Below are 18,659 nucleotides of genomic sequence, written 5' to 3' on the forward strand. Positions count from 1 at the left end.
GACGGAGGGCCGTCGTGCCCCGACCCGCTCTGTCCTCTCCCACGGGATTTGTTTCACAGCTGTAAGCTGTGGCCAAGCCCTCCGCCGAACACTCCTAATGGAAGTAATTTCCCCAAACCGTTGCTGGGTGTGTGTAAGCTGCTGTCACTTGCTTTCTCCCTGGGCGGGCCATTTCTGCAGTTACTGGAAACAAAGTACTTCGAGTGATCTGTTAATACACCATGTCGGTTTTTTCCAGGTTTACAGAACAAAGCTAGCAAAGATAAAAGTGTCAAACGCAGTTCTCCCAAGGCAAAGCGTTGTTATTTCAAGCAGGCCGCATTTTAAAAACTGATCATTTAAATTAAATGTGTAAAGTCTCAAAAACTTATGCCAAAAATCTTACGCATTTACGGTGACTGAAACCAGATCAACAGACATTTTAGGGGATGTATATGATTTCTTTCTTTCCACAGAATCATCATCTGTAAGCACATTTGGCAGCCCTGTGGCGTGCGAGTGTAATTAATCCCTTATATTCATGAATAATGTATGTGTGTGCAGTCCGGCTGGGAAGAGCCTGCGATTCGGTGGCTGTGTTGTGCCTCATCGCAGGCGCAGAAGGTGATTTTGGGCCGTGCTCAGTAACTCTTCGTGCTTAGGCAGGGCACAGGCCATCCCCGTCTGAACTCTGAACGGGCTCTTAGGGCCTGATCCTGGCGTAAGCCGTGGCACGTGCGCCCAGCCTGCAGTGCCAGCCGCCCTGCGGCCCCGGCACACCTCCGAGCGCGGCACTCCGCTCGGCTGAGCGTGGCTCCGTAGAGAGGGAGGCCTGGATTCTACCTTAGCGTTCGGGAAAAATCCAGGTGCGCTGTCCCTTGGGAAATATGCTTGGAGCACCTGCAAATTCAACGTTCCCAATCCAATGGCGATGAGAGTGGCTCTCTGAACTCAGCGGGAGCAGAGCTGGCAAACAGGAAAGAAGAGGACTGGAGATAGCTAGACATTTGTCATTTACGTGCTTAATGGTTTTGCATGATGTTTATTACATATAAGCAACACCTTTCATAGAAAGGAGATAGCTAAACAAATTGCTCACATGGGAGACTTCTGGAAAAAGAATTTTAAAAATTCACATTCCTTCTATATTTTGAAAACTAAAAGGATATTCAGATTTTAAGATATTTTTTTTAAAATTATGAATCCAAATTTTCAAAAGGTGATGTCCAAGAAAAATGCTGCAAAATCATTAAAGTGTTTGAGTGAACTAATCCAAATTGTGATACGAATATTAGTTTTTACTTTTTTTAAAAATACTCAGAAATGGTACTAAGAATATGGGGTATTTCCCAATAATTTTAATGAAAAAATTCCTGCCGAAAGAGATTTTGTTCTGGGTGGCCCCCAGAAGAAGAGTTATATTCCTGAGCTGATTAAGTGATACCGTTCATATGTTCACTGTCAAATATTCGTTGCTGTTCTATTTTCCATGTTGAGGGCTGTCGGCTCTGTGCCACTGTTCTCTGGCCACGTTTGGGGTCATAAGATGCTCTGTTGTTGTCAAGCCGCTGCCTGCCTGTGTGATTGTGTTCTGTTCTCCTTGTAGATGGAGGAGATTAAGTTTAAGGACAGAGCAGTCTACGTGCTGGAGAGAGAGTTAGGGGTTCAAGCCGGGCATGCTCAGAGACTGCAGCTCCAAAAGGAGGCTTTAGATGAACAACTTTCCCAGATCAAAGAGTCTGATCGGCATCTGAGCAGCCCCAAGCGGGAACTTCCTTATGCAAGTGGTGCAGGAGACGCTTCAGATCATTCGGGAAGCCCCGTAAGCACTTTCACGTGGTTTCACCTAAACGGACGAGCAGACAGAGTGACAAAATGGCACAGGATCTTGATGAGTGCACCCTCGAGCAACAGCTTTCCCATAGCCCTGCAGGGGAGGCCCCGAGGCCCCGATTTCTTGCTCTTGTTTGCTAGCCGAACCTTTAAGGTTTAACATCAAACCTTGTTATGGGAGAGCTCTTGCTTTTTTGTCGTTTTGTTTTCTGGTTGGTTTGGTTTGGTTTTGTTAGCAGGGGAAATTTTTCTGTTCTTTTTCTCTTCCTTTTCCTCACTGTACCATACTTCTGCCACCTGCCTTAATTTGACAGTTTGACACAATTTTGCCAACAAATGATGCAAATGCGTTTCTAACCAAGTAATGTATGTGTGCTAGCTCTCGGAACTGCGAACAATGTATTTTGTGAGCAGAGGTACAAGGCCAGTTTACAAAGGGAAATGGGGGAAGGTAATCGGTGCATAAAAGCACGGGAAATCCTGCGGTCCTCCTGGAACACCGCTGCTAGCCTAGGTTTGTGTGCTGCTAAGTGCTCTTGCTTTCAGTGGACCAGAAAGTGAATTAAGCACCTGTTAAGCTAACCTGTTCTCTCCTCTTTCTTTTCTACAATGCAAAATCCAAAACATTAAATTTTAGTCACCCTTTCACAATGGCTTTTTTAGTGTAACTATAGCACCTTTCTGCTTTTGCCTTAATTTGCTAATATTGAAAACCCCTCAGTCAACTGACCCCATGTATCTGATGTATGCAAATTTTCTTCATTGCTGTTTCTCATCAAGATTTCTTTTGCAACAGCCTTAATTTTCTCAGCAGAAGTGTAAATACTTGTACATGAGCAAACCAATCTGTCTTATTCTTTGTCCCAAGCCTCTCCTGCACCTCTTGAATGAGGAACCCTAGACCTCCCAGAAGTGCCATTAGCAGTGACGGACACGAATTCGCTTGTTTCGATTTGTACTCAACTTCCGCCAGATATCAGAACAAGTCCTAGAGAAGGGGAAAAAGTCTGTCACATTTGTAAATAGGTGTAGCTCCTCTCTGATTCTGAATGAGAACACGTCTACCTATATTTCTATTCATTTATAATTTGATCTAAGCATTCTCAGTCAGATCAAGTGCTACCCCTTTGGCTTTATGAGTGACCCTTTAGAGCCCAGTAAGGCCCATAGCTTTATGGAAGAAGAGCTTACGCAATGGCATAACTCCATGGATTTTCCCCATTTGTACTTGAGTACTTTTAATATCATTTTCTTATAACAAAGTCCTCGTGTCTGAAGCACTCAGTTCAACAGCGGCATACATTGAAAACATTGCCTTAATTTTTTTTTTTTTTTCCGAGTTTGCCATTTGTGACTTTGTATTTGCATATACATACTTCTGCATTTGCATACTTTGTTACGTTTTCACTCCTAACTTTCCGCTGGTCTCATCCTGCAGCTTTCAGTGGTCAGTTAGGTTACATAGGTTACACTCTGCTGTAGAACGTTTTGAAATGTTTGGATTTGGGATAAGAAAAAGGTTGAGCTTTGAAAAATATTGATATTGCATGTACACTTATGAACAGTTATTTGCAGTTGATCTTTGTTTTAGGAACAGCAGTTGGATGAAAAGGACGCCCGGCGTTTCCAACTGAAAATCGCCGAGCTGAGTGCCATCATCAGGAAGCTGGAGGACCGGAACGCACTGCTGTCCGAGGAGAGAAACGAGCTGGTGAGTGCAGCGGCGTAGCGCGGCGACGACTGCTTGTGAACGTGCTGCTGTGGCCGCGTCTTACCCCCAAAATACCGAGATATGTTCTCCTGTGCTATTTGGAAATCATTGCAGGAGTAGCTGGCTCCTCTGTGTGCTCTGTATTTGGTGGTATGCCACATCACACTTGTCTTTGCATATGTAACAATGAATTTTTAAGATGGCATTACCTGGAATTATTTTTATTAATTTTTAAAAATAAATACATTCCCCACATGGTACATTTGTTGCACAGATTGAATACCTCATGAAGGAGGAACGATCTGCTTCCCAATGGAAAATACCAAGCGTTTTTGGTCAATTCTGCTTTGCATTTAGGAGAAAATACTGATAGTGTGATAGTTAAAGAAAATTATTAATATATTTGATGAAAAATAACAGCTACAGGTGTGTTTATTCTCTCTTAATCTTTCAGTTAAAACGTCTTAGAGAAGCTGAAAGTCAGTATAAGCCCATTTTGGACAAAAACAAACGCCTTAGTAGGAAGAATGAAGAATTGTCACATGCCTTACGTCGAATGGAAAATAAATTAAAATTTGTAACGCAAGAAAATATAGCAATGGTAAGTCTCTGTATGCTCCGGAGAGAACGTTTAATTTAGTGCTCACAGGGCTGGTGAAGTCAGGCATCGTCCCAAACCTGCAAGTTTAATTGGAAACTTCCCCCTTTCTGCTGCTCCCTGAGGTGTGCTGTGGTGCACCACCGAGTGGTTTGGAGCTTGAGCATGTTTTGTTTCACGTAAAATGTTTTATTTTAGCTTTAAAAACAAATAGTTCTGAAGAAAAGAGAGTGCGTGAGCTTTGCATGTTTTGATCAGAAGACTGTTCAGTCACTGGCGGCTCAGCTTTGACATGGGCACAGATCACCCCACTTCACCGTGGGCTTTTGTACCAGAGTCGCCTCATAATCCCTGGGAAATCGTGACTCTTCCCTTTTTTCTTCAACTGGATATTGTTAGAGGGCAAGAGCTGGTGGCAAGCAGCTGTGGCGCTGCATGAATGTAGCAGGGCCGAGGTGACGCCCTGGGCCCTGCGGGTCCGGGACTGCTGCCGGTCAAAATGAATGAGAGCAACCCAAGGAGAAGTGAAGCTGGTCCCGGCTCTCTGAATTCCTTCTGCTGCAGGAGAAAGCCACACAGCTCTTGGCAGAACTGAAGAGCAGGTGGAGCTGGGCTGCTGCTAGCCCCCATCTTTGGTGGGACGGCCCCTCCCTGTGCCTGCTGTCCTCTCCGGTGATGGTGAGCTTCACGTGGCAGCTTGAGGACCAGGAACACCTGGCATGTTTGCAGCCTAGGTGTAAAGCTCAGCAAAAGCGAAGCAGGATAGCTGCCAGAACAGCCATTAGATTAGATGCATCACTAGCTGGAAAGGGAAGGGTTGTGTACTGTCCTTTGGCAAAGCCACCTGATCATTTTCTCTTCTGCTGTGTGGGTTTTGTTTAGAGGCAAAGAGCTGGAACAATAAGGAGACCGAGCTCTTTAAATGACCTTGACCACAGCCAGGAAGAAAGAGAAGTTGATTTCCTGCGACTCCAAGTTATTGAACAGCAAAATATCATTGATGAGCTCTCCAAGGTAAGATATAATACTGACGCTCTCGTGCGCGGTTGACTAAGGCCAGAAGGCAGAAGAGCAGGAAGCCTAAGCAAGGGGTGCTTGGGGGCTGTAAGCTAACGGGCATAGTTTGCATCAGTGGAACACGGTAGGCATTTCTATGATTAGTAGTAATCGAGATGAATGTAAGTTATCTGTGGCATAGTATTTGGAAAAATTCTTTCGATCTACAGTGTACTTGCATGACAGAACCATTTCAGCACTTCCAGTAGATATGTTGAATCCTGCACCTGCGAGAGAAAATGTCAGAGCTCCTTTAGCTGGAGACAGTGTCAGAGCTAAAGATTGCTGTGTACAAGGGCGGTGTTCAGCAATGTTGTGTTTGGGTGTTTGCTTCTTTGTTAACATGCTCTCAGTCTTTGGGAAGAGAAAATACTGAAATCGTAATACTCCTCAAGAAAATAACTTTTTTTTTTTTAAGTCTGTACACTTACTGACATTATTTCCTTCTTTTTCATTAGACCCTGGAAACTGCTGGCTATGTGAAGAGTGTCATGGTAAGAATGTTGTTAACTTCATCCTCATCTTTGTATGCTTTAAATTGCTGTTCATGAAAAGCATGCAGTGTATAATAATATTTATTATCACTTACATCTTCATTCAGGCAGCAAGCTAACTCAGTGTCTTTCTCAGTGTAGATGTCAAAGGCCATATCAGCAGTTGTTCACCAGACAAAAATTTAGTGATAGTGGAGAGGAAAGCTCTGGTGAGAGGGGAAAGCTTTTTGTCACCACTAGGATGACTTCAGAGGCAAAGGTCAGCGTGGTCACCCTGTCCTGATGGCCGATAGTGAGTGTCCTCCATCTCCAGGACAGCTCTGCCACGTTGGAATTGCATTTTTTTTTAGAGTCTGATTGCCACTAGCTTTATCTCACCCACTCTGGCATGTTCTCTGTCACTGCCCTTGCCTGACTCATCCCTTTGCTGTTGTTGGTAAAGATTTTGTGAAATTAAGCCACTAATACGTATTGATAAAATGTGTACTGTTTTAGTCTCCATTGCCAAGTGTGCAGCAAAGCTTGTGTTGTCAAGCAAAACAAGTATTCGATTTTCTTCTGTCTCTGTTGCTGATGTTAGGATTTGCCATTGGGCTGATGGCAGTGCCACATTGTCAATGTCCCACAATGTCATCACATCCTGTTACCAAATAATTAAAATGAAAGATTATAGGGGTTTTCCCTTTAGAACTTTACTCTCTGCAATCCTAGACTTTGCCTTTATTTTCAATCCAGAATAAAGAAATTTTTTTCAGTACTATAAAAAACTGACATGAGTCTATGAAGAGTGTCATAATTTCCACTGAACAGAAAAATCTGCTGGCAGCAATAAATGCTCAAACCTTTTTTCAGAGGCACTGGGAACCTGCAGATCCTTAGAGAAGTCAGCAGAGACTGAAAGTGCTGAGTTCAGTCTCCGAGTTTTGTGTAGCCAAGGGCAGGAGTCGGTCTTTGCTTCTCACCCCTGGACGAAGAGCCCATCTGCCAGAGAAGAGCCATAGCATGGGCTTGAACGCACTTGCTTGCTCACAGAGCAGCTCTGAAATGTCAGTGTGTTGCATGGGTTATGATCAGCTTGCTTTTGCTATTTTGATTTTCATGAACATGAAGAGCAGTTGCTACTTGTATATCGCAAACTTGGAAGGTATTGGAGTGAAAGTAATATTTGACTGATGAAAACATGGTTATTTCATTTTGAGGCAGTGGCCAGCATTGACATTACTATTTCTTGATTGCCCAATGACTACTAGTACTGACATAGTTAATTTAAATAATAGCTCTCTGAAAACAGCTAATGTATGTATCTGACTCTTTCAGGAACGTGATAAGCTGTTAAGGTATAGGAAGCAGAGGAAAAAAATGACAAGAATTCCTAAGGTAAAAAAAAAAAAAATCACTTGTATCATGACATGCTGATGGGCGTACTGGCTTCCCGGGGTGCTCTGAGCGCCTCGGAGCCACGTGGGGGAACTTTCTTCTCAAGGGTCTGCAAACATGTCCTAACCTTAAATTTGGGTCACATAGTTCAAGGACGTTCATAGACTGTATTGGGATATTCAGACAAGATCCGGCAGGGGTAGGGGAACCGTTTGCATTGCACATTACGAGCATTTGCATGCTCTGCATTTACCCCGAGCAATCCCGTGAGACTTCAGTGGTATGTGATTGTCTTAAGATGAGACAGCAAAATGATCTTTTAATGGCACTGCCTGAAAACTTATGTAGGTTGTAAATAATTCATTACGGAGTTTAGTAACATGCAAAAATTGCTGGTTCCAAGAAGCAATGCTTAGAGCTCAGGGAAAAAGAAGATAGCAGTTAATGAATATTTGGCAGGATATTAATACAAATATTAACACTGTCGCAACATTGTAAGTTATAATGTCGGGGACCTGAGAGCAAGCTGTTTTCTACATATGAAGAATTAAGGTGGCGCTGGACCTAATGAATCTATGACTAACAAATTGTGGTCAACGTGAGATAACTCCTTAAGTCCTGTCATCCTGCAAATGGCAACCAGAGTTTGAAAGGGAGTTATATTTTGTCTTCTTCAAAAGTTATCCACTGCAAATTAAAACAAAAAGCCAAAATCTAGAAATGTTTTTGTAAATCAACAATTAAAATACTTTCGAACTGTGTTTGAAATGTCATCTTTGGCTTTTGAACATTTAACAGTAAATCTTTCTTTACCACCACTACCCTCATTCTTTTAAAAAGAAAGCAGCTTTGAGTGGAAAAATTTATTTCTTCAAACTGTAAAAACATTGCTGTGGTGATTAACTTCAAATTTTCAAGTAGAACATTTCTTGCAAATCTAACTTTTCATGTGAAGGTTGTGGTAGTGACAAGAGGGGCATCATACTGATGACAATAGATTAGCAAAGACATTTCAATGCTCAACTCCCACCTTATGCTGAGATGAGCACACAAAGAAGTAAAGAGGGTGCTCTGCTTAGCTAGAGAAATAGGGAGGAAAATACATTAAAAAAAGGCAAGGGCTTTGAGGTTGCACACTGTGATACCTAATAACAAATAGGCAATTCAGCGATTTGAATAGTTTTAGCTATTGTTAGAGCACTATCGTGGGGTGAAAAAACTTTATATGCATATACATGTAAAGAACTGGACCAGTTCTTCAAAAAGCAATAGAGTGAGAATTACCAATAATCTGGAATTGAGGTTCCTCCGAAAGTCGGTATGTCCAAATCCTACAAAGGCGCGGTTTAGCCTGTGTCCAAAGTCACCGCTGTCCCCCAAACACAGTTGGGCTGTCACAGCCGGCGGCACGGCTGTCGTGCGGCACGGCTGTCGTGCAGCACGGCTGCGCTCGCTGACGCCTTGTCTCTGTCAGAAGCCAGTTGTGGAGACGTTTTTCGGCTATGATGAAGAAGCTTCCATGGAGTCTGATGGTTCCTCTATCTCATACCAAACAGACCGGACAGATCAAACCCCTTGCACTCCTGAAGATGATTTGGAAGAGGTATTAAAAAATATGTGTTATTTTGTTTTGAAACCTCACTACTAACTTTTAATGAAATTCCTGGTCTGTTACATCATTCATCTGTCACCTCTGACCAGAAAGTCAAAAACTGACGTTAAATTTAATACTGTGCATGTTGGTTAATATCTCTGGTTCTCAAGTCTTCAGTAATTTCACAACTTTTAGCCAAGCTGGAAGTATAACCTAAGAATATTAGATTTATAATGGGTTTATAGGTTGTAGGTCTAAAGAGACTGAGAAGTTGGACCGTCCTAAGAAGACCTGTTCACGTGGAGATTTACTGCAGGTTTGTGTGCATGTAGTTTAGTTCAGGTCCTTCTGTTTGTCATTTTGACCTCAGCACAGAGCGCAGCCTTAAGTGATAAGGTTTGTGTTTCTGGAAGGAGAAGTAAGCAGTCACGTAAAGCACCAGTCTCCAGAGGAAAGGCTGTCTCCTCACCAGTATATCGAGGTCATGACTTTTCTGGAGGCTCTGAATGCAGAGTACACAAATGTAGCTGGTAATACAAATAGAAGTGATTATTCCTGGTATTTTGCAGGGCTTCTCTGCAGACGCATTCCCGAGTGTGTGTCAGATCACTGTACCGTTACACGTTTCTGGGTTTAACAAGAATCTTGTATATAAACAAAAAATTCCTAATAATGACTTGAAGCCTTTTTATGATATGCGATTTTTCATCTGCCGCCTGTTTCATAGGGTGAAATTAGATCTGTTAAAAAGGAACCTAAAGAATTCCTATCTCCATCATAAATGGCACACAACTGGTTACCAGGTGTGTGCTGCGCTGCAGGAAATCTCAAGGTATTTTTATATGTATGAGCCAATTTATTTTTCATCCCTGTATTGACATTTTTTTTTTCCCTGTTCAGACAGTACAAAGTTTATGCATGCAGCCAGCAGTATAATTTCATTTCATGTCGAATGAAATATTCTGGTCAACCTGACATGAAAGCATTCAATGCTGGATATTGTAAGGCGAGTGAAGAAGACAAAGGGCCCTTTTCATGTTGATGTCACCATTTTACAAGTATTAACTCTAGATTAGTATTTTAATAATTGAGTAGGACTGTCAGGCTTGGCTTATTCTCCAGATTGGAAACCTTTTATTGTTTCAAGAAAGCGGTATTTTCACCTTTAAATGTGATGACTTTGCCTGGTACGGTAATAGAGGGCGATTCAGTTGTCAGTGTGTTATATGGATGGCAACTTTTTATCTTTCCAAGAATTCTCTTGGAATTCTCTTCTTTTTCTATATTGCATTTTGTTGAAGCAAGTGTACGGAAGAGATGTTTAAGGGACAAAAGAGAAAGAGTCCGAGAGCACGTGAACAAGATCTTTAGTACTGCGCTTCCCAAATTGAATTTTGAAAGTCATCATTTTGGCACTTCTTAGAGAAAGCCCTCTTATAATTGTTTTTATTTTCATTGCAGAAACAAAAGCAGCTGGTGCAATGCATCTTTGTTTTTAATTCCAGGGCATGGCCAAGGAAGAGACAGAACTGCGGTTTCGGCAGCTGACGATGGAGTACCAGGCTCTGCAACGAGCATACGCCCTATTGCAAGAACAGGTCGGAGGAACATTGGATGCAGAACGAGAAGTTAAGGTCTAAATGGCTTATATTACGTGACAGTAAAGGATTGTAATTGTTTGGGGGTTTCAGTTTACTTGCTCAGGTTGTTTTCGAGCTAAACTGGGGTCAGCCAGCCCTTCCAGCACACTGGCAGCTGGGGGTGCGGGGCAGGGGACCCAGCTGGGCTGGCTGCCGAGGTGGGCTCCAGGGTCTCTCTCACTTCTCAGTGAAGTGCTGGTTTGCTGGAGGAACCACCATTACTACAGTTTCGTCTTTTTTTCACCTCTGATCAGTTTAAGAGAAATTCAGAGAGAATTTTTATGGGAAATCCTTAAAATTAAGCTCTTTTTCTATAAAAATCTAGGACAGATAGCCTTAAATATATAATGCTTGGTATTTAATTCCTTCTGGATTCTGTGAGATTACATGATTCCTCATAAAATGTTTAGAAGGCTTATAGCTGAGATTCCTTTTCTTAATTAAATTGCAAAGTGTCCTATGCTATTCTGCCTGCCTATCTGCCTCACAAAGCCCATGTGGCTTCAAACGTCTGGCATAAAATGTTACGTTTATTATGAGTATGTTGTATATTACAAGGTGTTGGCAGGACTTATCATGCATGGAATGCAAGGGTGAATACAGTAAATAAAGGGATACATTCTGTTCTGAGCTAACAGTTTGAAATTTAATGGAAGTGTAACTGCAAAATTTGGCTTAATTTGGCTCTGTATCTATTGTGTGAACATGTTATCCAGTTCAAGGTAAGGATGACAATGCCAGGAGATACCCATATCATCCAGCCCGGTGCCTCCGGTGGGAACACCTCCAGCAGCGGTGGCACAGCACCACGTACCACCGAGCTGTGACTCTCCCAGCCGTGGGCAGCTCCCCGGCCCCAGTCAGACATAAACGGCCAAATTCCTCTAGCTAAAGTTCATCATTTCAATAATATCTTGGCTTTCCTAGCTATTTAACTAGTCTGGTTTTCTTCCACTGAATAATTCAAATAACTAACTGCTAATTTCACCACTGTCTCCACTGGTGAGTACCTCTCAGCCACCCAGATTTAGCAGCACCTCTTGTCTCCCAGCGACCTCCCTGTTCGGCAGCCATAGATCATCTCACTCTCTCTGAATGCTCAAACTGCATTAAAACTAACATTCCCAGAAGCATGCGCTCTGCTTTGAAGTGGTAGGGATTGCACGTGTAGAGAAAATCGTAATGAAACAAGACATGCCCAGCTTGAAAAGTGACTTGATTTTACTTTTTCCCTAGTGAGACAAAAGAGAGAACAATGCAGGTAATGCAAACAAATAAGATCATTTTCATTGTAAATAACAAGATAAGTAGCAGATAAATGGTTTGAGGAAAGAAAATCTGTGAAACGTTATTTAACAAATAAAATGGCTAATAATCATTACATTTATTCTCCAGAAAACACATGTAGGAACGTGGTACATATTTAAATAAGCACGAAGCTACAAGTATAGTAAAAAATTACACACAATACAGTTAAGACCGTAAGATAGGATACTAAACGCATAAGGAGGAACACAGGTTGCCAGCATGTAACGTTACGTATGTAGGTCTGTTCTGAGCTTTTTAACTCATCAAAAATTTAAGGGAAACAGGTGTGCCCAGAATTGTGGCATAATAATTTTCATTTGTCTTCATGGAGAAATGAATCTTTGCATTACACTGGCTTTTTTAAACACCTTGTTCGAGAGTAGGGAAGGCTGCTCTACTGCAGACTGTCATAACCAGCTGTAAGGAGCCATTTATATTTTGCTGTCCTACTATCTACCCAATGGGATACTGCTTATGTTAATTTTGGCTTAAGTCACAACACTATTATCCTATCTTACAGACTTCTTTTTCTGATCGATAACTAATGTTGTGTGCTTAGCTGCAAATTTATTCTGCCAAAGAACTTCAATAATTATTAAAAGTATCTGATGTTTTAAGTATTTTCTGTACCTGTGTTAGCTTTTGTCTTTTAGAGAAAGTTTGATTTATTATTTTTTCTTTTTTCCCTGGCATCCTACAGACACGTGAGCAGCTTCAAGCCGAAATACACCGATCTCAGGCTCAGATAGAAGACCTGGAGAAGGCCCTTGCTGAGCAGGGGCAGGTAATGCGTGCGGCCAAACACTGGCCCTTTCTCCAGCCTTCGTGCTGGAGGCGGGCGGGGGCTCTAGAAACGTGCCTGCTCACCTTACCATGTAATACTGCAGATGCTCTTGAGTGTTTATGTCTGTATGGGATCATCCTGATGCGACTTTTCAGCAGCTGTTTCGTTTCATACAGAGCAGACGTACCAGGGAAGTAACTACCGTCCCCGTCACTGTGCGCCGCACAACCCCCGCCACCACTGCACCCCGATTTAGGAGACATTAATGTAACCTGCCGAGAACTCTTTCCATAAACATGTCAATTAATCGGAAAGAAAGCACTTAATACATGTGGTCTGGTTGGTTTCAAGGAGAGTCAGGCATGCAAGGGCTTTTGAAAACCCCGCTCTCCACATTTACATGTGCTCGTTAGTATCTCAGACATCAGTCCCCAGAGCCCCGAGTCCCCATCGGTGCTTACACGCTAACTCCTGAAATCAAGACCCATTTCAGCCCCATATATCTTTGCTGATCTCAGCCTTAATGCCTCACTTGCTCCAGCTAATGGAGAGAACGGCAGACGACGCCTGCGTGAACGGATCTGTGATGTGCAGATGTTACAGTAAGGGAAAGCAAAAGTCAGCTGGTAAAGGCGTGCCTGAATTCGGTACGTGTACAGCTGTGAAGTCAAAACGGGTGCGATATATTCATCAGACACTGAGAATTTCTCTGCACAGCCATGGAAGTGAATTCCCATGCTCATTGTCACTGCCTCAAGTCCCAAAGTACAGGGTCTGTCTGGTGGCCAGCTGACAACTGTGCCCATTAGTCGTCCTCTATCCCTTCACTGTCCCTAGCTTAAAATTGCTTTCTGCTGTTTTATTATGCACCTCCTGAAAATTAAATCAGTGAACAACAGGTCAGTTCCCTTATCGATTTAAAGAGTATATAAATACTGAGAGAGTATTATGGTAAGGAAAAGGAAAAATTGTGTTTGGGAAGAAGTTGGTCTGCTTTAAAATCTCACAGACTATCAGAATTTTTGATACCTAAGAGAAAATTGGGAAGCTAAAATAAAGGAAGAATAATTATTTTCTAATGAAATGTTTATTTAATGAAAGTAAAAGTAATCTTTCCTTGCCAGCAGCTTTCCCTTGCTTTCCAGCTTTCCAGCTCCAGAAAATTTTGCTTTCTTAAAAGGAGAAAAGCAGGTGTTAAATTAGAAAGGGCTTAAACATTTCAAGGGAAGGAGCAAGTGCGTAGTATGTATGTTCAGCAAAATCAAAGTGGCTTTAATCATGTGAAAAACTTTGCTGTGAACACTTTCTTTAAATTCAGAGAAAGTTTATATATTAGGACTATTTGAAGTGTCCAGTTCAGCTGTTTGTGCAGTTCACCATGCAGCTTGTTCATGCAATAGCTTGTCAAATCATCCCAGTCATTCTTTCAAAAAGGCTTAATTTGAAATACAATTCAATAATCTACAAAACTGCATTCTAGGAAATTTAGTCTAAATGATTAACATGAAGCACATCACATTCAACCAAACATGTTGAGCTCTACCTTTTTCATCCCATCAGGCATTATTAAGATCTTATTTTTGCATTGATGTGTTAAGGCTTACACATGGTAATTTTAATTTCTGAATTCACTGCAAGGTGTCTGCTTTTGCATGCCTAGTTCATTCAAGGCTAGCTCGGTAGTCTGTCACCTTGGTCTGGCCTTGAGATTTCACTCTGCAAAGCCAGCTCCACTCAAGGTCTTGGGAGGTTTGGGAGCTACTGCAGCTTTCGGTGGGTGACACTCAGCCCCTGGCACAGACCGCATTATACTCCTGGCTGTTGCATGCCATTTGGACTGCAGTGCTGAGGTCCAAATATTTGCCATTCGCATACAACCTTGCCTAGGTAGTGCTAGAAAATTCTCCCCCGGAATGTTCCCCAAACAGAAAAGGCGTTGTGGTGTTGGAAGCTTCTGCTTCCCTGCCTGCACAGCCCAGTGGCTCTGAGTGCTCGCAGGGAGTTGTGCGGCCCCTCAGAGGCAGGAGGATCCAGCGCCCACGTCCACACTACCGAAATCGGGGAGCATCCTGGCAGCGGGGTGGTGACTCAGACCAAGCACCTCTATTCCACCACACAACACCCTCCTCCTCCTGGGTCGGGTGAACTAGTCAGTCCTGGCACTGAGGTTACGCAGTCCAGAGATGTGCATAAAGTAGCATAACACGGGAAAACGTTAAAAGGAAAATGCACCTTAAATTGGAAGAGCACAGAGTTTAAAACCACACTGACTCCAAAGGTGATAAAGAAAGAGGCACACCTCTAGCCTTGGGATAGCCTTGATAATGAAATATTGCAGGCTGCAAATATCTAACCCCTAGCTGGAAATACAAGAAATGTTCCCAGGCTGTTCCTAGCTTGTGTCTTATTTTCCAGCCAAACAAACAACCGAACAAAAAAAACCCCATAAGCATAAAATGTTTTTTGAGAACTTTACAATAGTACTGAACCATTTTATCATTATTTCAGCTTAACCTCTTATTATTGTTAACCTTACTGATAAATAATGTTCTGGGATTTGTGGCTTTTATATATCCATCAGACTAAGAAATTAGTTTCAAAATTAGGTTTATTTTGCCTAGTGTTCAGAAATATGTAATTTGTATTCAGTATAATTGAAATCTAATAATAACTGCATAGCTAGAAAATTCCCTTTTGATGCAAACGAAGGAGTGTTTCTATTCCATTTGTGTACTACAGACTGTTAAAATAAAACAGAAAGCGTGAGCTTTTGTATCATAGGAAGTAGTGGAATTACAATTTCATATGCAGCATTATTCTGTCCCTCTTCTCTAGATGTGTGATTTAATGAAATACTTGCTACTGTGTTTGTGCTAAACATTGCCAGCTTCACCTACAATATTGGTAATTTCTTTTTCAAGGACATGAAGTGGATTGAGGAGAAGCAAGCATTGTATAGAAGAAATCAAGAACTGGTAGAAAAGGTGTTCTATGTTTCTATTTGTATTATTCAAATAGTATTTGTAGCTTAAGGAATGCAGAAGGTCAGATATTTTTATCTGTATCACACAGCTGTATTGGAAATAATTCATGTATAGTAAGATCCTTATAAAGTGCTCTTCTGGCATTCCCTATTGCCCCATAAAATGTGCCAGCATGAGGTCATGTGAGGATGTGGTTGTGGGGAAAATCCCCATGTTCCCCTGTCACTGGTGCTTGCATCCCCACTCGTGCTGACCCCACGGGGCGTGCTCGGACCCTCGGCGCTCGTGCTGACCCCGGCACTTCCCCGGCACAGTCAAAGCGCAGAGGATCTGGAGTGACGCTTTGAAAATGGTGCTAACGCGTGTTGCTTTATTTTGCAGATAAAACAAATGGAAGCCGAGGAAGCTCGCTTAAAACATGATGTCCAGGACGTTAAGGATCAAAACGAACTCCTGGAGTTCAGGATCTTGGAGCTTGAAGTGAGAACGCGTTGCACCCACAGTCCTGCCCGCCTGTCCTGGGTGGCGCGAGCCGTGGCTGGGGGCACCGCGGCTTTGGGAACTTGCCCACGTTTACTCTAAAGAGCTGCATTGCATTGAATGAGACCAAAGGGTTTGGCACAAAGTGCCACTAAAAGAGGGAAAAAAAACCCAACAAACACCCAGGGATCGATACTGGTATTCTTGATAGGTTGTTCTGGCAGTCTTACTACTCAGGTAATTTTAGGATCCGGAAGATTGGCTCATGATGTAGACACACATTTTACTACACTCCATCTGTTCCGAAAATGCAGAGACATAAAACCAGAACAGTTCATATGTGGGAAAGAAAATTTAAAAAGAACTTATAAAAAGAACATTGCCAAAAATCATTGCTGTGTTTCACCTCTTGCTAAACCTGCAGAGAAGGAATCACATGGCCCAGACCGCTCTGTTTACTCCACTGAGCCTTCTGTTTTCTATATCAATGCCTGTATAAACAGAATGTACAAGCTCTTGGAAACTGTTTTCCAAATTCTTCAGAGAGAGATTAACAAAGCAGCCACTTACAAGAAGGAATTAAATGCTACTGATAATATACTAGCTATGAGTGTATAGTTTTGTTCAAATATGTAGTCAAAATAATAGGTAAGTGGTCATGATCAGTGCCCAGTGAAGAAGTATGGTGGGAAAATATTAGCGCTGTTAATATGTACGTCTGCCCTGCTTTGCAGCCCGGTGGAGGTCTTCCCTGTCAGCCCCGAGTACCCTCACAAAAGCACATGGTCTGGCCAGGGAAATGGCTCTGGCTCCTGGCTGTTGGTGTCAGTAGCTACAGGCTGCGGGAGGAAGGCTTCTGTGCTCTACGCACCCAAACTAAAGCCACACTGCTTTGCAGTGTGTTCAGTTAGCGTGAGCCGTTTTCAAACCGTATTTATCAAGTTCTCGGTGAAGCTGCCATTTGTGACATACCGTAGTGGGTAACCAAGCAATTATTGTCATTTCAGGAAAGAGAAAGACGATCGCCTGCCATCAACTTCCATCACGGTCCTTTTACAGAGGGGAAAAGCCCTCTGCAAGTGTACTGTGAGGCAGAAGGTGTAACAGTAAGGGATTCTCGTTTTGTACTCTCCTTTCCCTAACCAAATACAGACGCTGTTCTGACTCCTGGTTTTCCATTTCTCTCTTGTTAGGACATAGTAGTAGCAGAGCTGATGAAAAAATTGGACATTTTAGGGGATAACGCCGTAAGTGTATGTTCCTTTAATAAATTGTGCATGCTTTGGTAGATATTTGTCCTCGTGTTAAGTTAGCAAGGCCTTCTTGGTTTGCTGCTGCACCACCCGTCCTCCCTGTGCTCAAAGTACTGGGCTACAAGCTAAGCGCTTCCTGGCTTTTTAAGATTTTGTTAATAGCCTTCTGACCAGTGCCATGCGGGATCTTGGTGTCACAACATTGCTCTTAAATTTCCAATGATTTAGAAAATATTTTGAAACTTTGGTGTGTGTTTTTTTTTCTGGTCACTGTTCACACATGGTTTGTTTATTTGCTTACTCTTCATTTGCTTCACTTTTGCATTTTAGCAGCTGTGTATTTTAATTTTGTCTAATAACCCATAAACCTTCGATAGTGACCAGCACATTAATCAAAAACCTACCACAGCGGCATGAAAAGAAGAAACAAATAATAAGAAATTTGAAAGTGTTTCTCCTTTAGCAAATGGAAGTGATTAGTTATACCTGTAGCTATGTAGGTAGAAGATATAGGTGCCCTTGTATATTTTCCCCCTGTACCCTCATCTACGCGCAGAGCCACAGGGCCCCCGCGGCTGCGAGCGGCAGAGGAGAGCAGAGGGTCTCGCAGAGCCCTCGGCCGCTGCGGGGCCGCCCCGCGGGAAACACCGCCCAGGCGTGGGTCTGCAGGGAGGTCCCCCCCTTCTCACAGCTCCTCAGCTGAGCTGCCCCAGCGCTCCCCCGTGCCTCTGCACAGTTTGCATACCGGCAAAAACGCTGTCCCCAGCGCCATGGGGGACGTCCATGGACGTCTCGTCCACCTCTCCAGTTAGACCAGTTGGGTCATCATGTCTCCGCTGTCCCCGGTCTCTGATCTCTGCCCCACAAAATCAAGCCAGGGGATAGTGGAGGAGCTGAAACTCCTTGAGGCGATTAATAACCTTCACCGCTGCTGCAGTTAGTGATATTCACACTGGCAGAAATATGAAGACTCCTAAGATCTTTTGTGTGCAAAGAATAAAAAACGTGTAGAAAGATAATAACCCATTAATCGTTAATGCCTGTGCTAACGTTGTCTTAATGGCTTTATTAATGTCAGGTTAGTCCCGTGCAGAGTGTTTTGGGACAGCATCTCAAAGAGGCAACTTGGAGACAAACAGGAACAGAAGAAGTGATAACTTTTCTCATGTTTTCTATTCCCTTTCTTTTCCTCTTGGCTTCTTTACTTATATTAATGATCTCTAGTCTGTAATGTTAATTCCCCCTGATTTATTTTTTTCCTATTACATACAACAAGTTACTTCCAGACGCGACACAGGGGGGAGTTCGCAGTTCTTACCTCAGATAGCTTCAAGATAACTGCAGACTGTTGTTATCACTTGTTTTTTTCTTGTTTTGACATGTTTAACTCCACAGACTCAGCCACCGACGGCAGACTCTGCCCCATGGGTGCATGTTGTCATGTCTGGCTGTTAGGGAGTCTGGGAAAGCGAACCCGTGTCCGACCCGCGTGCAAGTGATTCCATCCTTTTCTGTGCTTTTTCTCACTTGCATTTCCATAAAGCGCCCTGGCAGCTTCTAGCTGCTTC

At 42.7% G+C, this 18,659-nt stretch overlaps 1 protein-coding gene across 1 annotated transcript in view; it reads left to right on the forward strand.

Annotated features, from left to right (window-relative positions):
- Window positions 1-1,585: 1,585 nt before the first annotated feature.
- JAKMIP3 (Janus kinase and microtubule interacting protein 3) overlaps window positions 1,586-18,659 on the forward strand; it is a gene marked incomplete at its 5' end in the record, with an annotated part of 18,894 nt that continues 1,820 nt past the window's right edge. Inside the window, 13 exons of the mRNA XM_010288861.1 lie at window positions 1,586-1,801; window positions 3,404-3,523; window positions 3,978-4,124; window positions 5,004-5,135; window positions 5,636-5,671; window positions 6,989-7,048; window positions 8,523-8,651; window positions 10,148-10,276; window positions 12,291-12,374; window positions 15,296-15,358; window positions 15,740-15,838; window positions 16,846-16,944; window positions 17,032-17,085. Coding sequence (XP_010287163.1) covers window positions 1,586-1,801; window positions 3,404-3,523; window positions 3,978-4,124; window positions 5,004-5,135; window positions 5,636-5,671; window positions 6,989-7,048; window positions 8,523-8,651; window positions 10,148-10,276; window positions 12,291-12,374; window positions 15,296-15,358; window positions 15,740-15,838; window positions 16,846-16,944; window positions 17,032-17,085 — 1,368 coding nt within the window. The remainder of the gene's footprint in view (window positions 1,802-3,403; window positions 3,524-3,977; window positions 4,125-5,003; window positions 5,136-5,635; window positions 5,672-6,988; window positions 7,049-8,522; window positions 8,652-10,147; window positions 10,277-12,290; window positions 12,375-15,295; window positions 15,359-15,739; window positions 15,839-16,845; window positions 16,945-17,031; window positions 17,086-18,659) is intronic.

Source organism: Phaethon lepturus, unplaced genomic scaffold, assembly GCF_000687285.1.
Source record: "Phaethon lepturus isolate BGI_N335 unplaced genomic scaffold, ASM68728v1 scaffold52766, whole genome shotgun sequence".
In the NCBI taxonomy this organism is placed as follows: domain Eukaryota; kingdom Metazoa; phylum Chordata; class Aves; order Phaethontiformes; family Phaethontidae; genus Phaethon; species Phaethon lepturus.